Source organism: Carcharodon carcharias, chromosome 3 (assembly GCF_017639515.1).
Source record: "Carcharodon carcharias isolate sCarCar2 chromosome 3, sCarCar2.pri, whole genome shotgun sequence".
Lineage (NCBI taxonomy): Eukaryota > Metazoa > Chordata > Chondrichthyes > Lamniformes > Lamnidae > Carcharodon > Carcharodon carcharias.
In genome coordinates, this window is record NC_054469.1 from 229,106,579 (window position 1) to 229,125,374 (window position 18,796).

The 18,796-nt window shown below is 46.0% G+C and overlaps 1 protein-coding gene across 6 annotated transcripts in view; it reads right to left on the minus strand.

Annotated features, from left to right (window-relative positions):
* The window catches only part of rreb1a (ras responsive element binding protein 1a), a 240,405-nt gene that overhangs the window by 93,262 nt on the left and 128,347 nt on the right, over positions 1-18,796 (minus strand). For 5 of the 6 annotated variants that reach the window (XM_041183741.1, XM_041183742.1, XM_041183739.1 and 2 more), the window contains 3 exons: positions 12,119-12,256; positions 8,983-9,185; positions 2,733-2,822 (listed from right to left, as the gene is read on the minus strand). In XM_041183741.1, coding sequence (XP_041039675.1) covers positions 2,733-2,822; positions 8,983-9,185; positions 12,119-12,256 — 431 coding nt within the window. The remainder of the gene's footprint in view (positions 1-2,732; positions 2,823-8,982; positions 9,186-12,118; positions 12,257-18,796) is intronic. The other variant, XM_041183738.1, reaches the window with a different exon arrangement.

Below are 18,796 nucleotides of genomic sequence, written 5' to 3' on the forward strand. Positions count from 1 at the left end.
GCGTCCCCAAATAAATGCCCCGTAAAGGATTAAGGCCATAGAAACTGTGTGTCGCCAACTCCAGGCCCCTTTCTGCCATAGTTCCAAATACTGCCCTGCTGGCAACTTCTTACTCAAAGAAATGACAGAAGATAAAACATTATTAAATATCTTGTGTCTGGCTGCCCTTCCTGTCTGCAAAGCCCGGCTTTCTGTTGCAATGTTTTTGCCTCATCTTCTATGTCAATCTGCCCTCGTTATAAATTCCTTTGTCCACAGTCACCAGGGGGTTTTTCTGTGCAAACTCATCAGCTAATGATTCTACAGTCTGCCCAGTGGTTTCCATAAATCAATCAAACCGCTTTCTGGAATGTTTTTTCCCTCAGTAACAGAAACTTTTCTATCTGCCCCAAATAAGGGTTTTTTTTTCTTTCATGAGATCTAAGCATCGCTGGGAAGATCAGCATTTATTGTCCATCCCTAAATGCCCCTGAGAAGGTGGTGGTTACCTACATTCTTGAACCGCTGCAGTCCATGTGGTGTAGGTACAGCCACAGTGCTGTTAGGAAGGGAGTTCCAAGATTTTGACCCAGTGACAGTGAAGGAATGGCAAGATATTTCCAAGTCAGGATGGTGAGTGACTTGGAGGGGAACGTGCAGCTTGTGGGGTTCCCATGCATCTGCTGCCCTTGTCTTTCTAGGTGGTAGAGGTCACAGGTTTGGAAGGTGCTGTCAAAGGAGTCTTGGCGAATCACTACATTGCATCTTGCAGATGGTACAAACTGCTACCACCATGTGCCAATGGTGAATGGGATACTGAGCAAGCACACTTTACTGTCTTGGATGGTGTCGAGCTTCTTGAGTGTTGTTGGAGCTGCACTCATCCAGGCAAGTGGGGAGTGTTCCATCACACCCCTGACTTGTGCCTTGTAGATGGTGGACAGGCTTTGGGGAGTCAGGAGGTTTGAACTAGTTTTTGAAAAATAAGGCCACATACTTCATAACAACATAATTACTTATTCATTGAATTGTCTTTTGGGTCTTTCGACATTTTCTTTAATGTTCTTATTAAAGGTCTCAGCCTCTCCTAACACCCTGGACTTAAGCTTGAACTTGATATGTTTTTCACCCACAGCTCTAATGAGCTTAACCAGGATAGTGGACTCTGAGTTATGTGCATCCTGCCCAGTTGTCTGGGATGGACCAGCACAATTCAGCCGGCTATAATCTGTTTGGCTTCTAGCGCTTTCAGTTCAAAGGTTTCCCAAATTTACCTTGAACAAAAAGCTGGGGGACAACTTTCAAAAGGGAAGCTGCCGATGGTCAAACGATCACTTTGCAACTACGTTCTGGAATGGAGTTAAAGAAAGTAAGCATTTGGGTAGGACTTTAAAATGGGGATTGAATGGCCTAGTCCAAATACCTCACACGCTCTCTCATGCTGCTTCACCTGAAGGGGGCACTTATAGCGGTGTCCCAATGTCATGGAATATTGACGAGTGTGTGTGCATACCATGTGATATGTATAACTTTCCATTTTATTTGAATTCTTATTTTGAACATTCAAAATTTTGATTATTTTCATTCACCGTTGCTTTTCTTAGTAAATTTCAGAAAGTAGTAGTGGAGAAATGGTTTTTTTTTTACTCCTTCATGCAATGTGGGTGTCGCTGGCTGGGCAGCATTTATTGACCATCCCTAGTTGCCCTTGAGAGAAGGTGGTGGTGAGCTGCCTCCTTGAATCGTTGCAGTCCATGTGGATTAGGTACACCCACAGTGCTGTTAGGGAGGGAGATCCAGGATTTTGACCCAGTGACAGTGAAGGAACAGCGATATATTTCCAAGTCAGGATGGTGAGTGACTTGGAGGGGATCTTGCAGGTGGTGGTGTTCCCATGTATCTGCTGCCCTTGTCCTTCCAGATGGTAGAGGTCACAGGTTTGGAAGGTGCTGTCAAAGGAGCTTTGGTGAGTTGGTCAGATTGCACAATGTAGCAGTTTACGTTGAGGGTTTCCATTCTGATTGCAGACTTAGGAATTTACAATGGGCACAAGAAATTATGGGTAAATTTTCATCCCAGCACACGGACATAGTCTGGCCTTGCAGATCACACCCCCTCCATTACAGGAACAGCCCAGTTTTCATTTCTGTCCAAAACAATGGCAGTGAAACATGAGTGGTTCCTATAATGCAAGGTCAAATTGGCCAACGACAGTGGTGACTAAACACGACAATGGAGGGTTATGTGGTATAGACAAGACAATTGTTAATGCGTGTGCACTGTCACTTTATCTGGGCACAGCGGTTGGCACTTTTAATTTCAGCACTATATATTGCAGCGTGTCACATTAACTCAGCCCCTGCCCTCCTGGTAGGGGGTAGGGTAATGGCTGCACTGCAGCAAACTGTAACTCCAAGGAGCTCCTGCTGCAATGCAAACAGAGGAGAGGTTAGCCGGCACAATGACTCGAACCATCACACACGCTGCTTGCAAAGACGCAGCTGCTGCGTTTTCCTAATTCTACAAAGCCCTGAAAGTGCACTTTTAAGAACTGCATCGTGCAACTGTGCATGTCCCTTTCATGTCTTTTGTAACTTGGCTTTATTAATTTAAGAACACAGCTTATGGTAAAAGCTCACAACACAAGGTATAACTTTTCACCACATCAAACCCGCAGAGCTAACGATAAAAAAAGTGCTGGGCCTGAACTGTCTAAGCTGTAGATGATGATGATGCAATGAACCACAACATACCTGTCGAATGTGCATGGTTAACTGGTGCTGTGTTCCACAGTTCTTCTCACACAGAGGACAAGTAAAGAAAGACTTCTCTTCTTTGGCTTCCTGTAGTTGGCAGAAGATTGATACATACATATGTAAGAAGAAGCATGTGTGAAATCAAAGTCAGAGCCTACAAGAAGCAGAGTGCTGCTTCACAAAGGGGAATGAGTCACAGTCACATGCAGCATCATGCACATTGTAAGCGTGTGTTCCTCATTAGAAGCTAAGGGTTCAGTAAAAGATGCTTCCCACTACTCCTGTGTGGAGGGATGACTAGTTAAAAAGCAGGCACTCTCCACACTGGCTGGAGCAGTGCGTGCTTCTGCCAATGCACCCATGGGACACTCAAGCTTGGAGTGCAGGACCACTTGCTCCGATTTCCCCACCTATCTGCACGGGATGTGAAAAGGTACAGCAAGGTTTGGATTGTGGTTAGGATTCAATTTTTCTTAAAATGAAACAAAGTGGGTCTCTTAACAGTGGTAAAAGAAAAAAAAAAGGTGTTTCTTTGAAAAGACATAGCCTGGAAATTGGTAGCAGAGTACAGTGGTGAATAAGGGTTGTTTGATCTGGGTGGAACATGGTTATCCTGACGTTAGTCAAACAAGTAGCATCTATAAAATTGATTCAATCTTCCCCACAAATACTAAGAGTTTTAATTCCTCAAACAGAATGGGCGATAGAATCATACTGCAAAGTGAGAGTCCATTTGGCCCATTATGATTGTGCCAGCTCTTTTAAAGAGCTATCCAATTATCCCCACTCAGCTGTCCTTTCCCAGTAGCCCTGCAAGCTCTTTTTCCTTTCCTGGCATTAACCTCACTTCCTTTTGTAAGTTACGGTTGAATCTGCTTCCACCACCCCTTCAGGCAGATCATACTCTCAGACAGCACAAGAGGTGGTCATGCGGCCCATCCGGCTCATACTTGCCCTTTGAAAGGGCGATCCAATAACACTTCAGGTAATGTTTGAAAAAGACTCACACTTCTGTGTAAATGATTATGTGTAGATGTGCACACGCGTGTGTATGTGCGTACCTATATATCTCAGAATGCATATTATTACCTCCATCACTGAAGGTGGGCAGAGGTAACGTTTTCACCCATCAGTCTGTAAACAGTATATCTCAAAAGCTAATGGACGATTTCAACAAAACTTGGTACACAGATAGGGTATGGCCCAAGGAAAAACTGATTAGTTTTTGGAGAAAATGCAGATCCGTTTCCTGGAATGTTTTAAAGGATCCGATAACATTGGGAGATAGGGTGAATTGACTTATTTTAAGAACATTGTGGGTTGTTTTATTTCAAATGTTGTTGATTGGTTTAGACTGTTGTGGATTGCCTCAGCTGCTGCGGTGCAATTTGTCACAGCAGTCAAAACACGAGCAGAGTTTTCGGAGCAGGTTGTTGCACGTGGATTGGACTAAAGCTTCCTCGGTGAGATGGATGCTCTTAATAAAAAAAAATTCTTTCTTCAGCTTTGCAGTTACAGGGCATCAACCAGACAGCGAAGAGCTTCAAGGAGCAGCTGCATCATTGTCATAAAGAAACAGCAGTGGCTAAGTCCATTCAACTGTTTAACATTGAACTAACACAGCATGGCAGAAGTATGCATTCTATTGGGCGATCGCCTGACTTTTATATGTTTGTCAAAAAAAATTATTCTAGCCTTTCCACATCCGTGACCAGGTTACACCACATTTTCCAATCTGCCTTGCCACACACAAAATGGAGTATGAGGCACAGTCCACATCTGAATTATTGCAGTGCCTCTCCTCTCCTGTTCAAGTAGCCAAACAGCACTCGTTGTCCAGGGTCATGTGGGAATAATGACCACTTGGGCAGGGTCACTTGGAGGGCCGACACGACATGTGGAGCCTTAGCTCCATAAAGGAGTCAACGTTTCAGGTGAGGAAGGCGAGGAAGAAAAATGAAACTAATGAGGAGAACACGGGTGAAAGAAAGAAGAATGACAGGAGACATTTCACGGGAAAGATTAGGGAAAGCTTCCGGGACCGGACCGAATGCCATCCAAAGCAGCTCAGCCATGGTGTATGAGGTTATCAGTATCCTTCACTACACTTTAGCTTAACATTTCCATGTTCATTCAGTGACAGAGAATACCCAACACATTTTGGATACAAACTGCACAACAGCTCAGAGAGTACAGAAGAACAAAAACCCATGTGGAGATTTAAATTTCGGGCAGTGTGCAGGTCGGACACCAATGCGACCTTTGCTCGTTGCACAGAAAGGCAGCTGTGACCTAGAGTGAAAAATTTTTTTTTAAAAGGGGGCATCACTGCCGTCGGAGGCTTACACTTCCAGAAAATAAAAACCCCTCCCCTGTGTACAATGAGTCTTCCAGATGGAACAGTCAACTAGATGATTGTGAGCTTGGGATTCTGCCAATGAACTGCTGGGTCAGCCAAGATCTGTGCTGCAGTGTTGTACCCGGGGTGCGTCAGAATCTCTGCCACAGTTTTAAAAATACCTCGTTGACCTAGTCCACCAGAAACGATAGGCGCTAACCGTTGCTGCAGCAAGTGAGGTTGCTGTTTGTTATTGAGGGAAAGCAGCATTTAGCACCTGACTCGAATGCACTCCCACTCTAATGGGCTGTTAGCCGTTTACACCTCGGGTCCTTCTCTCAAATAAAAAGGGAACCAATAAATTCAGCAAAGTATTGCGCATCTGAAGATTGCAGACGCCTGTACTTTGGTACATTTGCCTTTCAACTTTACAATCTGACTTGATCATGCTTTTCTCTCCACAACCCCACCCCACCCCCAACCCCCCACCCCCCCACCCCCCTCCCCTGTTTAACCTTGGACTGGAGATCAGAGCTATGCTGCTACACTACCTGGCCCGATGAATATTGACTCTGCAGTTTATCATTAACTAGAAGCAAAACTGACTCCCATACCAGCACATGGCACAGGGCAGGTCAGTCAAACAAATGGAAAGACTGTACACTCTGCTGCAAGGAAAAGTGCAAATGTTTACCAGCCACGACAGCTGCTACTGGAGGTTTTTTTACTGCTGCGCACGACAGCCAGTGTAGAATTGAACAAAAACAGAAAGTTCGTTATCAGAAACAAAACGCTGGGTGTAAAAGGTACTTTCAGCACCTTGCTTAAAAAAAAATACCAATTCTGTATTTCAAACACAGTGACCAGGGCAGGGAAGGTCCAATACTTTTTCAGCACATGGCTTATCACATTTACGGCTTGTTAACTACTTTCGATAGCATCTGAAGCTGATATTGCTTTACAGCCCTTTCCTCAGTTAGTCTGAAACCCGGCTGTGTTGAAGCGCAGAGACTCCTTCGGAGTGCCGATTTGCTTCCTCCACACAGCCCTTAAATGCAATGGGTACATTTTTTTGCGTCAGTTGTGGCACAGTTGGTAGCACTCTTGGCCCTGATGCAGAAGGGTCTGGGTCCCAGTCCTGAGCAAGGCTGACACTCCAGCGCAGTACTGAGGGAGTGCTGGATTGTCAGAGGTGCTGTCTTTCAGATGGAACATGGCTCTCTCAGGTAAACATAAAAGCTCCCAAAAAATAAAAACTTATTTATCCCTGGTGTCCTGACCAATATTTATCCCTGAATCAACATCACATAAACAGATTATCCAGTCATTACCACTTTGCTGTCTGTGGGAGCTTGCTGTACCCAAATTGGCTGCCACATTTCCTACATCACAACAGTGACTACACTTCAAAAAGTACTTCATTAGCTATAAAATGCGTTGGGGTATCCTGTGGTCATGAAAGGCGCGATACAAAAGCAAGTCTTTCTTTAACACATCAAGTGCTGCCTCAATATAACCAGTTCTACTCTTCCCCCCCAACCCCCATCTCAATGTTTGGACTTTACTTATTTCTTCTCCTGAAGGTACTGACTCCGGTTGTGGGAGGCAGCTCCCTGACCATGGCCGGCCCCTCCGAAATGCTCGGCTCTGGATTCAGGTCCGACGAGCTGACCATCTCAGCCAACTCAAATCTCATCCGCACTCGGACGGTCACACATACACTTTCCACCAAGGGGGTCAGCAGTGGGAACCCTGGGGGGCGGGGGGCGGTGAGGGGGCAGTGGCAACAGGTGAAATGTTGGAATAGTGGTAATATCACTGGACGAGTAAGCAAGAAGCCCAGGCTAACGCTCTGGGGACACAGGTTCAAATCCCACCAAGGCATCCGATGGAATTTAAATTCAATTAATAAAATCTGGACTTGAAAGTTACTCTCGATGACGACCATTAAACTGCCATCGATTGTTGTAAAAACTCATCTGGTTCACTAATCCCCTTTAGGGAAGGAAATCTGCTGTCCTTGATAAGGGGTCAACTGGGTGATGAATGCGATGGGGAGAAATTCCATCACTCAAAAGGGTTGTGAATCTTTAAAACTGCTACCCCAGAGGGGAATGGATGCTCCACCAATGAGTATATTCAAGGCTGGGATTGACAGATTTTATCATCTCACGAGGGCATCGAGGGATATGGGAAACGGGTGGGAAAGTGGAGTTGAGGCGGATGATCAGCCAATGATTATGCTGAATGGTGTAGCAGGCCCGAGGGGCCGAATGGTCTTCTCCTGCTCCTATTTCTTATCTTCTTAAACGTTGGCTTACTTTATTATTCTTCAACTTGAGTACCGCAAGAGGAGCAAACCCAGCAATTCAGCTCCATGTTCACGCAGCCTGTTAATAATGAGAATGCGACCTATTCCTCAGTATGCTGCTCTTAAGTATTCTTTCTCACCACCCCTGAAACCCCACCCCCACCCCCGTCCCTCCTACCGAGCCTGTCCTCACTTCGTTGCAGCTCCTGGATATGTCCGTCATATTTAAGATGCCAACCCACCTCCTGGGAGCAGGTTGGCTATCCACCTGTTGCCCTGCCTGAGTAAAGCCCAGAATTCATTGAGATGGAGTCAACCTCCCAACATGCTTCCATGTTTTTGGCCGTTTAAGCCCCCACCTGCGCCCAATGCCAACCACAAAGCCCCCATGATTCTTTTGTTCAGTTCACCACATTGCTACACCATTGGGTTACACTAGTGTACCAACAGATACTCGACACACTCCTAAATACAAGATGTTCGCAGAGCTCACTGGGCGAATATTTAAAAGCAGCGTACTGATTATTAATTATTATTATTAATGGGCTGCCTGAATGTTGAGTTGAATGGCTGGATTTATTGGGAGCTTGGGATAAACTCTTTGGTAATTATGGCATGATTCTCCCCTCTCCTTCTCTCTTGGGTTGCATAAAACACACCAAAGAACCTCGTGGTAATGGAACTCATGTCCCAGATAAATTGCCCGTCTCAGCTTGCTGATTGCAGCAAGACTTCATTCTGGGTTTGCTTCGGCCGTGCCTGGGTTTTGAGGGCTGGGTTTGCCAGGGCCCAGTGTGGATTTATACACTGGGATGCGAATGACCAGAGGCTCGCTCAACAAAATCCTGACGTCAGCTTTCTCAAAGTCTGACCGTGTGGGTTACCAAATGGGTAGGGAGTGGTGGCAGGTGGGAGGGCGCGTGGTTGGAGGGGGTGAGTTACGAGTCACCCTAATGAGACAAACATCGACACATTTATGAAAGCAAGAGACACAAGTCAAACTATTATTTTGTAAAGAAAGAATGCAAGCTTACATTTATATAGCGCCTTTCACGACCTCAGGACACCCCAAAAGGACTTACAGCCAATGGAATCATTTTTGAAGTGTAATCGCTGTTGCAATGTAGAAAATATGGAAGCCAATTTACATACAGTAAGCTCCCACAAATAGCAATTAGTTAAACCAGGTCATTTATTTTCTCAATAAAGTTGGTTGATGTGTTTGTGATGTTGATAAATATTGACCGGGGCACAGAGCGACAGCTCGCCTGCTCTTCTGGAAATAGTGTCACCGGGTCTTTCATGGCTACCTGAGAGGGCAGACCTATGCTTAACATCTTATCCGAAAGACAGCGCCTCTGACAGTGCAGCACTCTCTCAGTTTTGTACCGCAGTGTCAGCTTAGGTCCCACTCCAGAGTCATGGAGCCCACAACATTCTGACACACAGGCAAACACGGCACCCACTGAGTGATGGGTGACAAGGGGGAAATCAGATCGGTCTCCAGGGTGAGTTAAGAATTAAGCAGAGTCTGTGCAAGTGCCAAAGTGGCCAGTGGTGGGAGTCCCCTGGGTTTCTGCTTTTTCCACAGTGCCTACCTGCTTGATCTTCCCAGTTCGAGCTGAAGACTTCAAGGGGCTTTTGTTACTTGGGGGCTCGCCTGCCTCCCCACTGAGACTTCCCACGTTCATCACCGTCGACATCATGGACTTTACGGAAGACAGATCGTCACTTTCGGGGTTGTTTGGCAAAATCACTGCTGCCCCCTTGCTGGTGGGGATTACCTCGGTCTCGCTTTCTGCTGGAGCACAACACAACACAACACACGTTTAGCTGCGGGATGCCTCGCTGCACATTGGACAGCCGACTCTGGAACGGGCAGGCGCATTCTTGGACAGTTTCCCCAACAAGAGCAGTGACAGGCACATTGTGGCGCAGTGCGTTAGCGCGGTCCGGTCTGGGTAGAGACCGCTAGGAAGTGACCACAATTCCCCACATACCAATCCCGGGCAGAAAGAGGGGCTAATAGAGGCAGGACAGGAAAACGTCAATGCCCAGGATCAGACATACAAGGAGAGGCTTGCTGTTTACATGGGGTGTGATCTAAATCCAGTCCCAGCGTTGCTACTGGGATTTGGGCACAATGCAATGGTAAAATTCTTCTGGTGCCATTCTTGTACTGTTTTTATTTACACTGGTAAGAAAAACATCCAGTTGTAGATTCTGTCCTTCCAAACATGGGTTGCGTTAGGACAGAACATTTTGGTCTGTTTAATACCAGGACTACTGATGATTACAGTCTGTCACTGGTGATGCTACTGGTGCCAGCAATTGTGTAGTGATGAATTAGGATTGTTGCACAAGAATCACATTGGTATCAGCGTGAGGTTTCCTATTGTGCTTTTGTACTGCCATTCTGATTTGAAAGTAGACCAGTTTTGCTTGCTTGTAAGCAGTGATATGCATTTACTGTGGGTGTGTCACACTGTCAATTATACAGGGCACCATATAATAACTGTAGATTTGAACTGAAGACTTACTTAAATTTTCCTTCAAGTGTGCAACAGACAACACAGAACCATGTAAAATGTAAAACATACACTGCGGTGAAATAAAGGCAAGTTCAAATTCAATTCAAAAATATTGAAAGGATCAAGGAAACAATGGGCGGAATATTCCGGCACCGCCGCTCAGAAGTCCATCGACTTTGGCGGGACCGGAAGATTCCGGCCAATGTTTACCAAATCATAACCTGTTAATCAGATCCAGCCCAAGGATCAAATGCTCCTTAAGTTCTAAGACCCTTGTGGACAGACTGACGGGAAGATTGAAGTTGACACCTAGGTCAACACACTGGTATCTTTTCAAACACCCAAATGCTCATGAAGGAGGGTATATTTCCTCAGTAACTTAGTTGCAGCAATATCCAAGATATGTTTAGAGAAGGTACAGTTTACAAGCAAATTTTCACCCTAAATGGCACTTTTTTCTGAGTTGAAAACTTCTTTTTACGTTATTCACCATTGAATGTTTATGTACAATGCCACAAAACTTTCAATGGGTGACAAGAATAAATGGCCTCAAAACAACGCACTAAAAGTAATGATATTATCAGTTAAATCAAAGACTGTCCTAAGGCTTCCTTGTGGAATATGCAATTGAAAAATGCTGAAAATACTCAGCAGGTTTGGCAGCATCGATGGAGAGAGAAACCAAGTAATCGACCTGGAATGTTAAATCTTTCTCTCTCCATAGATGCTGAGTATTTCCAGCATTTTCTGTTTCTCTTTTAGACTTTTTTTTATTATTCGTTCAGGGGATGTGGGCTTCGCTGGCTGGGCCAGTGTTTATTGCCCATCCCTAGTTGCCTTTGAGAAGGTAATGGAGAGCCACTGTCTTGAACAGCTGCAGTCCATGTGTAGGGACATGGGGAGGCGATGGTGTTGCGGGTATTGTCACTGGACTGGTAATCCAGAAACCCAGGATAATGCTCTGGGGACCGGGGTTTGAATCCCACTATGGAAGATGGTGGAAATTGAATTCAATAAAAAATCTGGAGTTGAAACTCTAATGATGACCATGAAACCATTGCCGGTTGTCACAAAAACATCTGGTTCACTTACCTGGTCTGGCCTACACGTGACTCCAGATCCACAATAATGTGGTTGACTCTTAAAATGTCCTCTGAACAAGTGTAATTAGGGATGGGCAATAAATGTGAATTGCCTAGCCACATCTGTGAATGAATGTGCTGTTGAGGGGGGGGTGGGGAAGGAGGGGTTCCAGGATTTTGATATCGAAGGAGCCTTGGTGAGTTGCTGCAGTGCAGATGGTACACACTGCTGCCACTGTGCATTGGCGGTGGAGGGAGTGAGTGTTGAAGGTTTCTAGTTCCTAGTACTTTTCTTTAGTTTAGTGTGTAGTTCTTTCTGGTTTATATGTTCCCCCTATGCTCCTGTGGATGCTGACTGACGCCAGGACACCAGAATTCAGGACTTTACCCAATCCTCGCACATGAACCTGCAGAGTGAGAGCGTCAGCTGGCTATTGGTCTGCATTGGGCATCACTGGCAGGCTTGGCACTTTCCTTGTACAACATCAACACATCTTCCCTTTCCAGCAGAGGTCACTGGTTTGTGTTGGCAAATGGGAATCCCAGCTTGACTGGGCCGTGCCCACCACTGTTCAGCTCCCTGCTCGAGTTGCAAACCGTGTGATCTCCCAGTTGTGTGCGGATCAACACAACACTGGATGGTGCAACTCACCAGCCCCGCCTCCTATAGGTCATCGAGTCATTACGGCACAGAGGGAACCCATTCAGCCCATCGAGTCCCTGCCAGGTTCCCTGTCGAGCAATCCAATCAGCCCCACACCCCAGCTCTATCTCTGTATCCCTGCAAGTTTATTTCCCTCGACTGCTCATCCAATTTCCTTCTGATTCCATTGATCCTCTCCGCTTCCACCACCCTTGTGGGCAACAAGTTCCATTACCATTTGCTGCTTCCTCACATTACCCACCCCTCCCCACCCCACCATCCCACTACCGCATCATCCCCTTAAACATAAGTCATAAAAACATCAAAAGCAGCCCCTCCCCCCCCCAACCCTGAGGCACTGAGAGGAAGCTACAAAGGGACAGAGCCAATAATAATGGGCCTCAAAATTAAAAATTGGTGAACAACCATTTCCTTCAGCGATGAAAAGAAATCCCATAAATGCCGAGTCACAAGTTACCTCCATTTTCCGTATGAGTTTTAGGCTCGATTTCAGCATCATCTTCTTCCTCGTTTCCACTCCCATCGAACAATGTTGTCAGTGTAGCACGAGATGGTTGACCCACATCACCTTTTCCCTCAGGCCCATTGTCTCCCACTGTAAGGACAAGGCAGAAAGAGCAGAGTGAATACAGGCTGGGTAAATAGTAAAGGGTAAGGTGACAATAGATAACTGCACAACGGTAGAGGTGTAATGATAAAGAGACACAGTTGTGTGTTCCCAGGGATTCCTGGAGCAAACCCTATTTACTAAGAGGTTAGCTGGTTGTGACGTCATGTGACAGGCTGGTGCTTTCTAAATATCGGGCATGGCAATCCCAATATAGCTACGAGTACTGGTTACAAAATGCTGCTGGCCTTCACAAAGTGCAAACTGATCCAGTCTCCTACACAGATTCCATTTGAGCTCTGCAGCCATTTTACCATGTGACACAAAAATAAGCTATTTATCAAATAGGGTTGTTTTTTAATGCTCCTTCCTTTTCTCCAAGTTCTCCGCATCACAGGCAGCTGTTTCCCGAGAACTGATGCTCTGAATATTCTTCACCTGGACTTTTTCTTTAAAAAAAGGACAGGGTGCACAGGGACAGGGGGACCTCGGGGTTCATGTGCACGCATTTGGGAATTTCTTCTCAGGGAGTCGTTAGTGTTTGGAATTCTCTCCCCCAGAAAGCAGTGGAGGCTGGGTTATTGAACATATTCAAGGCTGAGTTCGACAGACTGTTGATAGACAAAGGAGTCAAGGATTATGGGGGACAGGCAATAAAGTGCTGTTAAGGCCACAAACAGATCAGATATGATCACACTGAATGGCGGAGCAGGCTCGATGGGCTGAATGGCCTACTCCTGCTCCTATTTCTTATGATCTTATGAAGGTGGCAGGACATATTGAGAGAGTAATTAGCAAAGCATATGGGATCTTGGGCTTCATAAATTAAGGTTTTGAGTACAAAAGCAGGGGCATTAGAGCTTTATTCAGGCTGAGCATAGTTAGGCTGCAACTAGAGTACCGTGTGCAGTTCTGTTCACCACACACACACACACACACTAGAAAATGTGTGCAGGGTCCTTGACAAGATGCAAAGGAATTTTCCCCAAATGGTTCTGGGGTAATGGATTTTAGGTATAAGCTAGGTTGGAGAATTTGGGGTTGTTCTCCCTGGAGCAAAGGAGATTGAGGGGAGATTTGATAAGAGGTGTACAAGATGATGACTAGTTTATATAAGGTAGACAAAGAAAAACTATTCCCATTAGCTAATTGTGCAAGGACCGGGGGGGGGCGGGGGGCACAGATTTAAGGTTTTGGGCAAGCGATGCAGGGGAGAATGTGAGGAGGAACTGCATTTTTACAGTGAGTGGTAATGATGTGGAACTCGCTGCCTACGAGGGTGACAAAAGCAGAGGCAGTCAATTTCTAAAGAAAATTGGATGGGCACTCAAGGGAAATAGACTTGCAGGAGTATGGGGGTAGACCGGGGCGGGGGGGGGGGCGGTGGGTGGTGGTGGATGGGGCTGACTGCATTGCTGTATAGAGAGCCAGCAGATACTCAGTAGGCTGAATGGCCTCCTTTTGTGTTATAATGCCCAAAAGTAGTTACAATCACACTATCTGACTTTGCATGTACAAGTAAGCTGATTATACTGGCTCCATCTATTTGTCTCTCATTTACTGTTTATGGGGCCTCTCTGAATTCAGTTTGGTCACTGACAAATCAGTAACCACTGCATTTCCAAAATAATTGCTTGGATGTAGAGCTTTAGGAAGTCCTGAGAATGTGATAAGCCACCAAATTAATGCAAGATCTTTCTCTCTTCTTGTGATCAATTGTTTTATTGTACCGTTCCTGCAACTAAAATTGTCGGATCCGAGGAGTTTGCTATTTAAGGGATGAAATGTACTTTACAGGAGAATCCCCAGACTGACCCACGCCATTCAGGGTTGTGCACTGATGAGGACAGAAGGTCCAGAGCATTCAAAAGAATCGTCTCTGAATCTTAATACGTCTCTTCTGTGTGTTATTCCTTTGTCTCGTCTAGTTACGGTCAGGTTGTTACCCCAGAGACAGAAACACAGTGCCCACATCCACTCAGTGGTTTGGGGGATTGGGGGAGGGTGTGGGGTGGTGGGTGAGGGGGTGGTGGGTGAGGGGGGGGGTGGTGGGGGGTGTGGGGTGGTGGGTGAGGGGGTGGTGGGTGAGGGGGGGTGGGGGGTGGGGGGTGGTGGGTGAGGGGGTGATGGGTGAGGCGGGGGGGGAGAGAAACGTGTGATTTTATATTCACATCGAGCTCATGCTGTTTCACAGGCCTCGTGTTCGTTTAGAACCTGACTCACCCCAAAAGGAATTACTCTTAACCATTCCTCTGCTCCCTCTAATGGCTGAACAGATGCCACATGATGCACTGATCTGCAGAAACCAAATAAGGTCTGGGTCCCCGATCCACTCTGTGCTGACTTCAGGTAATGCGAGTGCACCCGGGCTGGAGGAAATGCTTTGCACATCCTGGTCCTAATCCAGTTGAGGCAGCTTATTATTTAATCAAAGGGGCTATTGCCACCAGAAGCTATTAGAGGGGTTGCTCATTCTTAGACTCTCCATACCCAGAATGTTAAAAGGTAGGAACATATAAGGTGGGAATCTGGGAAACAGAATAAAATCATTTCGAACTCATGACTGATGTAATGCTCCATTTAAGAAAAAAAACACACCCTTTCTGCAATAAAATCACACAAAAGGAAATGTTGGAAACACTCAGCAGGCCAAGACAGCATCTGTGGAGGGAGAAACAGTCAACATTTCAGGTGGATGACCTTCCATCAGAATCAAGAGTGGGGAAGGCTGACCATCTCCTGCCCAGGCCCCTAGCAATGGCACCCTGGGGCCTGCTACTGAAGATGCACACAGCTGTATTCAAGGGTGCTCACTCTCTGCTTTTCCTCCCTCAGCACAGCACATGATTAAAACAAACGTTATCTACTAGTTGCCATACTAGGTCACACCTCACAGCACCACGGTTACTGAGGCTAATTAAGGCCTCGTCGATAAAGAAGACAGATGTGCAAGCTACAGCGAAAACAGACAACACAAAAACATCTTGTACCCCAACTGGTGGGGTCAAGAAAAGATTCTTAACCTAGCGTTCCCAAAGCATCTGCACTTATTCGGGCCACTCTTGAGAACCTAGTCAGCTGAATCGAATAGGGCCCCCGATTTTAACTCTCGTGCCAGTAGGTGGGCTTTGACTGGGTTCAAATTAGAGTCCTATGTAAAATCGTGACCACAAAACATCCGAGATAATTAAAAGGAGCAGAGGAGGAGACACACTGAAGTCATTCATGTCAAAAATAACAATCGCTAAACAGGTCAATCGCTGGGCTTGACATACATCGCATCTTCTTAAATCTCATTCTTTTGCTTTCCGGCTGGGGGGGGGGGGGGGGGGGGTGGTTTTCGAGTATCCCTGCAGCCGGTGGTCAGGGATCAGCCTGGGAATGATCAGTTTGTAGTCAGTGCTCTTAGTCTGCACACACAGCCTGTGTTCGGAACCCCTGGGGAAAAGGGAGAGGCTTTGGTATGAGGTAACCTGCTGAGAAAGTACTAGTCACTGTGAGTGATGAGGAATCTTGGGAGGCAGCTGCACTCAATTTATCCCATTGTTCCACCTGTCGAATGTTCAGTTTCCCTGATAAACTAGCAGTGAAGTTTAACGGTTGTGCACCTCTGGCAAATTAACTGCTTAGAATACATTCAACGTTAAGAAATTTAAAGAAAAAACACTCCAGAGATTGTTCCGAGATGCGGGAGCCTGTCCTACTGCACAGTCGCGATCAGCAGCGCCAAGTCACGTTTATTGTACTTTTCTCCTTCCTCCGTTCTTTATTCTTTGGCGGTCCCTCAGGATTGAGGATGACTTGCTTCCAGCCTGGTTCGATGGGTTCCGGGATGCCAATGAGTCCCAGTGCGCCATCTGCAGACTCTGCCCACATGTGGGGCAGGTGATGCTTGAAGGAGTTGGGTAGGTGGAGTGTTTGGAGGTTTTTAACCGACTTCACCCCCACGTGTGCCCGATGACATCTCGCAATGCGTTCAGTGCTTCCTGAATTAACCTTCTCCATTTCAGTCAGCCCCAGGCCAGGGACTCCCATGAGTTGGCAGGAATGTTTGCCCACTTCAGGGACGCTTTGAGGACATTCCCCCTGAAGCATTTCCGCTGTCCCTCCTGGCAGAGTTCTGCCGCCATTGAATTCCAAGTATTAAACCTTAAAATGGGAGACGGGGCGATATTTTTTCACTCAGTCGGCCGGGAGTCTTTGGAACTCTATTCCTGAAAAGGTGGTGGAAGCAGAGCCTTCGAATATTTTTGAAGGCAGAGGTGGATAGATTCTTGGTAAGCAAAGGGTGGCGGGGGGGGCGGTGGTGATAGGTTATCGGGGGTAGGCAGGATGCAGATTTCAGGTTACTATCACATCAGCCATGATCTTATTGAATGGCGGAGTAGGCTCGAGGGGCCGAATGGCCTCACTCCTGCTCCTTGTTCTTGTGTTTACATTAAACATGGGAAGACAGTTGATATTTTAATGGGGTTGGCAGGGGCATTAGTTCAATTACCCATTGGGAATTAGCCATGCAGTGGCGCAGGTTTACATCGCAGCGCACGGGATAGTAAACAGGTGGGAGAAGGTGGCCAGGTGGAATATATTTAACGTGGCCTGTGTCACAAATCTGGGGCTCCGCATCCCAAACTTGAAAACAGGCCCATTCCGGCATGACCCCACCCTCCTATCCCAAGCGTAGAAAGCACTGCATTTAGTGCAGAGACCTAATGAGAATGCCATTCTCCCACACACAGTGCTTCTCTGCTTGTTTTAACAGGTCCATACTGCTGTCAGACCTCCCCGCTGTGAATCCTGCACACACTTAACTCAGAAACTCAAATTCCTTTGTGTGGCTTCTTACAGGAAGGATGCTTTCAGAGTGAATTAGAAAAACACAACACAAAACCTCTCTTTTAAAAAAAAAAGGAGATAACTGTTAAATTGATTGTCTTCAAAAACTTGAATCCCTTATCTTCAGCACAATTACCATGAGTGATCCCATGTCCATTAACAAGTCTTCAGAAAAGAAAATGGAACTGATCTCATCATGGCTAGACAGCATTTAAAAAGACAGACGTGTACGCTATTGAAATGAGACGCATGGAATACTCCGCAGGGTAGTCATCTCACCTTGTTTGAAAAGAATTATTTGACTAAATTACTTCAGATGATTAAAATTCAGGTGCATTAATCTTTCCTGCTTTGATAGGCAAGTGATTAGGGGAGATGTACAGGGTGAGCTGTGCACAGAGGCAGAGCCCTGGATAAATGCAGCCTGGCCTGCTGCTGACCTTGCTGAGCCCCGAGTAGATATCTTTTACAGTCCTGCTTCAGATGGACATGATTAGATTTGTGTGAATTCCCAGAGCCCCTTCCAGCCCTTGCGTGGATGTTAGCAGGGCTGCATCTGCTACCCTTCATCATCAGCAGCAACAAGGCCGAGGGCTGACATCTTAATGTCAGTGCTACCAGCCCAAAGAAAACAGAACAAGTCTGAGCAGTTCTGTTCTGTTTGAATCAGTACAAAAAGAAAACACCGGGAGCTCTCAGTTTGGTTAGCTTGGGTTATTTAAACTCTTAACCAGTTCATGTTGGCTTTTCTCGTTCACACTTTAGGATGAAAGTGGCTGGAAGGAAAGGAAATGGCTGGGTCTCTTTTAAAACCAAAGGCCAGAGGAGAAGGGGGGACCTAATAGAGGTATTTATAATTGTGAGTGGTTCTGATGGGCAGATAGGGAAGATGATGGCATCGTGGTTTGTCGCTGATTAGTATTTCAAAGACCTAGAGTAATGCTCTGGGAACCTGGATTCGAATCCCACCACAACAGATGGTGAAATTTGCATCCAATAAAAATCTGGAAGTCTAATGATGCCCATGAAACCACTATCGATTGTTGTAAAAACCCATCTGGTTCACTAATGCCCTTTAGGGAAATCTGCTGTCCTTACCTGCTCTGGCCTACATGTGACTTGTGACTCCAAACCCCATAGCAACGTGGTTGACTTTTAACTGCCCTCTGAACGAGGGCAGTTAGGGATGGACAATGAATACTGGCCGAACCAGCGATGCTCAAGTCCCATGAACAAATGTTAAAGAAAAGAGTCAGAGAAAATGCTTCCTCTTGTGGGGAAGAGCAAAACTCAATATAAGATAGTCACCAAGAAATCCAATAGGGAATTCAGGAGAAACTTCTTTACCCAGAGAGTAGTGCAAATGTGGAACTCACTACCACAGGGAGTGCCCAACACATATTGATGCATTTAAAGGGAAAAAGATAAAAGCAATTTAAAGATGCATTTACAGGGAAGCTTATCAAGCATTTGAAGGAGAAGATAATAGATGGTTGCGAGGGGTAGATTTAGTTGGGAAAAGATGGGAGGAGGCTCAAGTGAAGCATAAACACCAGCATGAACTGAGTGGGCTGAATGGCCTGTTTCTGTTCTGATGTAAAATCTAAATTTGGTTAGCTTGGGTTATTTTAAACTCTTAAACCAGTTCATGTTGGCTCTTCAGCAAAGCTGAAGGTCTTTAAAACTGAAGTG